The 6,402-nt window shown below is 35.9% G+C and overlaps 1 protein-coding gene across 3 annotated transcripts in view; it reads right to left on the bottom strand.

Annotated features, from left to right (window-relative positions):
- Positions 1 to 6,402, bottom strand: part of TFEC (transcription factor EC) — an 82,131-nt gene that overhangs the window by 13,427 nt on the left and 62,302 nt on the right. For all 3 annotated transcript variants that reach the window (XM_005877707.2, XM_014548947.1, XM_005877711.2), the window contains 2 exons: positions 5,398 to 5,512; positions 3,203 to 3,259 (listed from right to left, as the gene is read on the bottom strand). In XM_005877707.2, the coding sequence (XP_005877769.1) occupies positions 3,203 to 3,259; positions 5,398 to 5,512 (172 nt within the window). The remainder of the gene's footprint in view (positions 1 to 3,202; positions 3,260 to 5,397; positions 5,513 to 6,402) is intronic.

The following is a 6,402-nucleotide window of genomic DNA, read 5'->3' as shown; positions in this document are numbered from 1 at the left end:
ATTATTTCACACATATGCATTTGTCAGTCCAAAGGATTATAATCTTTTGATGTCTGCACCATACTTAACTCTTCTTATATACTTCCGGCCCTAACACAAAGTTTGGCACAGAGTAGCTGCATGTGCCCAATTAGACTATGACCTCCTTGAGGGCAGAGACAATTTCTTTTCTCATTTTTATAACCCCAGAGTGCTTGGCATATAGGAGGGGCTAAATAAATCTATAGTGATTAGACTGTAAATATATTTTTCTAATTTAAATTTTCTCAATAATATATAGAGCAGTGATTTTCAAACTTTGATGTGCATCAGACATACCTGGGAGTATTGTTAAAATGAATTTGTACCCCACATGTAGAGATTCTGATTTTAGTAGGTCACGGTTGGGGCCCATGAATTTGCATTTATAACCAGCTTCTGGGTCATGCTGTTTGTCTAGGGCCCACACTTTGAGAACTACTGATATGGGTTCTTATTCAAAGACTGTTTGAATTTCTATGCATTCATTGCTAATGGAAATTTAGTGCATCTAATAAATGTTCAATAATTGTCAGATACACAAATATGTAGTTTCCTATATTGCCCTCCTCTAAGAGCAGTCATGGAGTATAGAATAGTCTTATAGTCTAGTACAGGGAACTGAAGACAGAAAAATGTCAGGAAGAAAAAGAAAATCATTTATTAAAATATTGGAAAACAAACAATACATGTTTAAAAATTAAGATCTGCTACCAGAAATACAGAAAGTCATGAAATACTATCAATTGCCTTGGTGAACCTACTCTACAAAGCAATTTACCATGAATGGATTTGACCTTCAGAAATAATACATTGAAATTCCTCTGAAATTAGAATATAATTGATTTTTGAGAGAGTTATTTTCCCTCCTTATCAATATTATTTTTCCTGTACATGTGATTCAAAAAACAATGACACGACATTAAAAGAAAAACTGAAAAGAAAATAAACAAAGGTAAAGCTGTTAAAAATACATATATATTTCACAGTGAGAATTTATTAATAATTCTATGTTCACACATACTCAATCCTATATTATAAAAAAAGAGTTTTAAACATGAAATGAGTAACAGCTATGAAGGATGTTCCCAATTTTATCTCAGAATAAGGGGGAGGGGGGTGAGTCCTATAATATTTCTCCAAAATCTATTATTTAAATGCACTGTATGTAAAATATCAAAGATTTCTACTCAATTTAGACTGTGCTCAATACATGTTTAATGACTAATTATAATGAGATCTTTAATTTCTCAATGTTTTCATATCAATACTAGCTAATTTTAAAAGAGTCAAGTTTTAAAAAATTGCTAGGTTATTTCATGTCAGGTCTGGTTTCACTCTTCACAATGTTTTTGATATGTTTGGTCTTTCCTGTCCTTAGATGCAGGCAAAAGGGGCCCTATCCACACTTAAGAGGAATCACCTTTGCCTTTTCTCATCACACCCATCCCCACTGAGCAAGGCAGCCACAGAGCCAAGTGAACCCCTTCTAAACTACACCACTGAGTACTTTGCAACTACCCTGGGCCCACTTCCAGAGCCTGGGCAGGCCACGCTCCAGGTCCCTCTTCCCGAAGGGGGACTGTGGCATCAGTGTGCTCACCCCTAGGCCCAGGATGTGGACAAGGGGCAGTTGTTTGCAGAGATTTGCATGGAGCTTCCATGTATTGGATGAGGTATTCACACCCATGCCTGAGGCCACAGGTAACATAAGAATGAAATATGGGGTGAAGACAGGTGAGATGGGCTGACATCTCCCCGCCCTAACATTCCCACTCAGAACTCTGAGGATCTGAGAATTTTAAATTCACACCTGGCCTTCTAATCCTCAGGAAGGATAGAAAAGATTTTATTTTATTTTTTAGCATTTCTAGCTTTTAAATACTAAGGCATTTGGTAGGTGGGACTTCTGTCTTCCTGACACAATCTTCACAAATTTTAGGAGTTGTCCTAGATTCCTCGTATTTAAAATGTGAATCAATGTTTTAACTCTGGTATCTCCAAAAAGAAAGATTAACCAGTAAGGAAAGCCAGATTAGAAAATACTTCAATAATGGACATCACAGGCACCTATCATACTTTATATTAAATGGCCAGTTGTTTAAGCTGTAGACATAAGAGTGAAGAAGAAAAAAGCAAGGAGCGTAATAATTAGCAGGCTAAAACTAGGAGAGAAGCCCATGGTTCCTTCATGTATTAATTCTTTCTATCAATACTTAGCTCTCGTTACTCATGTTCTACCTGTCTCATAGTCTGGACCAAAGTGTATCTGCTCTGCCACTAAGCGCTATCTGAATCAGATAATTCCCCTCACCACACCTGTCCCAACGACTGTTATAACGTCCTGCCAGACCATTCCTCAGTCACACAGTCAGCAAACTGAGTCCTCTGTGACACAGGAAGGTGCATATGAACAAACAGATGCAGGTTTGTGCAGAATCCATTCCAGCTAATCACATGTGAGGAAATTCCTGGTTTGTTTTAGAGGATTTATTATTTTTATTTTATTTTATTCTTGTGAATTGGGTCCCAGAAAAAAAAGGCTTCACACTCAATTGGTCAAGCTCAGGTGAGACAGTTAAGCACTTGAAAGATGACCAAACACTGCCTAGCTCAGCATTGCTGCTACGCTGCTTCATTTGCTTGTATTTCTTCATCTCATGGGACCTGTTACTAGAGTTAAACTTGGGCTCCTTGGAAGGCATCCGAGACTTTTTTTGGACAGGTGGAATTCAGCAATTCAACCTAAGTAATTCCTTTCAAATAACCTATCATGAGGAAGGAAAGAGAAGATTGACAGGAAGATAAGAACCTGGAGTTATGTTTCTTGTTATTTAAGTGGTGTACACTTTCTAAAGTCACTTTTAACTTTTTACACCTTTGAGTCACAACAGAGTTCAAATGTAACTAAATGCACTCATCTCCTTCACGCACAGCCTTCTTGAGCGAAAGTGATCAAGTAGAGAATTTGAGATGTCTCACTCTGTAAAAGAGTATAGCTTTTCTGAGAGTCCACATCATTGAAATTTCCCCAAATAGCTCAAGTATGAGCATGTGCTATTACTTTTTGTCATATGACCTCAAAATACTTATGGAGCGACAATGAATGACCACACATTTTACCTCCATGCATTACCTCTTGCATTACTTAATTTTGTTTGGAAAAGAAGGAAAATATACTCACTGAGGTTGTGGTTGTCCTTTTTTTGTCTCTCTTTGGCCAAAGCTCGAGTATCAGTTTCTGATCAAAAGGAAGATAGTAAAAACAATTCTTAGTCCTATTTCATACCCCTTTAATCAACATAATTCAGGAATACTAGGTAAAAATATAATACTACTTGCTTCAAATGGTATATTTTTATGCAGATATTTAGAAAATGAAGCACAGTACTCTTAGTAGGAGGTAATGGCAAACTCATTAGACTTTGAGTAGTAAAACCTGAATTTGTAATCTGGCCCTCTGTTTAATAGCCATGTGATCTATTATCTAAATTCTCTGTGTCTCAGGCTCTTCATCTTCAAAACTGGTATAATATTGAGATGATTAAAAGAGGTATAATGCACAGCAAATATTAAACTGCTCAATCATTATTATTTCCAGAACTTTAAGACTATTCAACTTTTTTCCAACCTAAACTTCTACAACATACATTTTTCATAAATAATTATGATTTCTACAATCTAAGGTTTGGAGCTAAGTACGTTTTTTATATATTACTATCAAACAATTCCACACTTCCAATAAATGACACTTTATATGCTATGTGGTTGTGAGCATTTGTGAAAGCCTCCAACATAGCCCACAATGATTCTCATTCATGATATTCACAGATTTGGTAATTCCCTCTTATGTTAATAGAGATTGACCAGTGAAACCAATAGAATATTGTGAAAATGGCATGCGGCTACCAAGACTAGGTCATAAAAGACATTTTCAGCTACCAATTTGCTGTGTCTTGGGTCACCACTTGTCATGTCATGATGACATTTGAGCAGCCCTATGGATCTCCACATTGTAAAATATCAGGATCACTTGCCAACGAGCAGCACTAATTTTCAAAACCTGTGAGAAAACCACCTTGGGAACACATCCTCCAGCCACTCTAGTGTCCAATGTCTATCTCCAGCAAACATCTTAACTATAGCTTATGAGAAACTCAGTTAGAACCAATTTCCTAAGCCATCCCTGGATTTCTGTCCCCATGGAGATTGTGTGAGATCATAAGTGTTTATTATTTCAAGCTGCTATGTTTGGGGATAATTTGTTATATAGCAATAGATAATTAATACACTGTTCCTTGAATTATTCTAGTTTTTAAACTAAGTAATGCATGAATACATTTATTTAAATGTGTTCATTTCAAACTATAGTCATTAATTTTAGCTTAAATTATTTGAATACATAGATATTTGTGAGTTATTGATTAGACTTCCAGAATAGACATATTATATTTACTAAAAATGTTAATATAAATAGTGTAAAACTTATTAAAGAACAATGTTTGGGCTCCAAACTAAAAAAAAAATGTATTACAGAAATGTCAACTGAATTTTATTTTATTCTTTTTTTAATCTTTATTGTTAAAAGTATTACATGTGTCTCCCCCCAACCCACCCCATTGACCTCTTCTAGCCTGCCCCTGTCCCAGGCCTTCACCACCCTATTGACGGTGACCATGGGTTGTGCATATATGCATACAAGTTCTTTCATTGATCTCTTCCCACCCACCCTCCCCCCCCCTTCCCTCTGAGATCCGACAGTCTGTCCCATGCTTCTGTTTCTGGATCTATTTTGTTCATTATATTCCACATATGGAGGAACTAACACTGGACATATAAGTCAAGGAACCCTTGTTTGACCCATTTCTTCCTCTACTCAGCTGGATGATTTTAGAAAAATAACTCCTCTAACCACTGGTTTTCTCATCTCCATATTGAAGGAACATGACAATGGTCCTATAATGCCTTTGAACTGTAACAATTTTGAAAAATATTATTTAAAATAGAGGTGTTTTTATCCACTTGAGAAATTAAATGTGAGTCTATTAAGAAATTCATAAAACAAGCTAAATGGGAAAATCTAACTACTTATTTTATATCAAAGTCTACATACAAAAGTACTAATTTCCCCAATCTATTAATCTATAATTTTTCAACCATGTTAACAAATTGCATCTATTTAATATCAAAATTAGCTTATATTACATAAAGACCTTTATGTTTGTATTTATTGAATTGTAAGTTATACTCTTTAAATGTCCCCCTTTTTAACTAACAAATTTGTTAATACTTTTACATTTTTATTTAGCTAGGTAATATATGCCATACCTTTCTTATATAGTTGACTACAAAAGGATAAAACTATAAAAACAACATTACCTGTAATTTCTTTTTTCATTGATAAACTCCTCGAACAGGAAGCATTTGTAAGGCCCATATTAACTGATGAAATTCCCTGCTCACCACTATACACATCCAAAATATTTCCAGATAACTTTAGAGAAAAAAGAAAGAAATGATCAATTAAAACTTCTGTGGACATTGGTGTATTTAGTTGTGTGTTTTAAATTTGCTATTTGAAAATAATTTATAGCATATATTTTAATTTTAAATAATAGTATGAATTTACTTTTAAGTACCTATCCTATGTAATAAAAGCCTAATATGCTAAGTGTCCCATCGTTTAGTCAACCATTTAACCAATCAAAGCATAATATGCTAAGTCCCCTTAACCACTTGCTATGACATGCACTCACCACCAGGGGGAAGAGTTGACCGGTCAACCTGTCATTATGACGTGCATGGGGCAGACGCTCTGACTGGTAGGGTAGCTTGCTGCTGAGGTCCGGCCAATCGGGACTGAGCAAGGCGGGCCAGACACACCCTGGAGCCCTCCCATGATCTCTCCACAGCTGGCCAATCTCCTGTGTCCCTCCCCAGCCCTGATCGTGCACTGGTGGGGTCCCTCGGCCTGGCCTGCACCCTCTCACAATCTGGGCTGAGGGACACTGGAATTTTGTGCACCGGGCCTCTTGTAAATAATAACCTTAAATGTAAATGGAAGAAATGCTCCAATCAAAAGACAGGGTAGTTGAATGAATAAGAAAAGATGACTATATATATGCTGTGTACAAGAGACCCACCTCAGAAGAAAAGTCTTCACCCAGACTGAAAGTGAAGGGATAGAAAAAAATATTCCATGCAATGGAAATAAACAAACAAAAATCCTGGTATAGCAATACTTACAACTGACAAAATAGAATTCAAAACAAAGACCATAAAAGAGAAAAAAAGGTAACTACCTAATACTAAAGGGATCTATGCAATATGAGGAAATAAACCTTGAAAACATATGCATCAAATATAGAAACACCTAAATATATA

Source organism: Myotis brandtii, unplaced genomic scaffold (assembly GCF_000412655.1).
Source record: "Myotis brandtii unplaced genomic scaffold, ASM41265v1 scaffold529, whole genome shotgun sequence".
Classification (NCBI taxonomy): Eukaryota; Metazoa; Chordata; class Mammalia; order Chiroptera; family Vespertilionidae; genus Myotis; species Myotis brandtii.
Note: the sequence above shows the minus strand (reverse complement) of the source record. Positions and strands in the feature narration are given on the sequence as shown.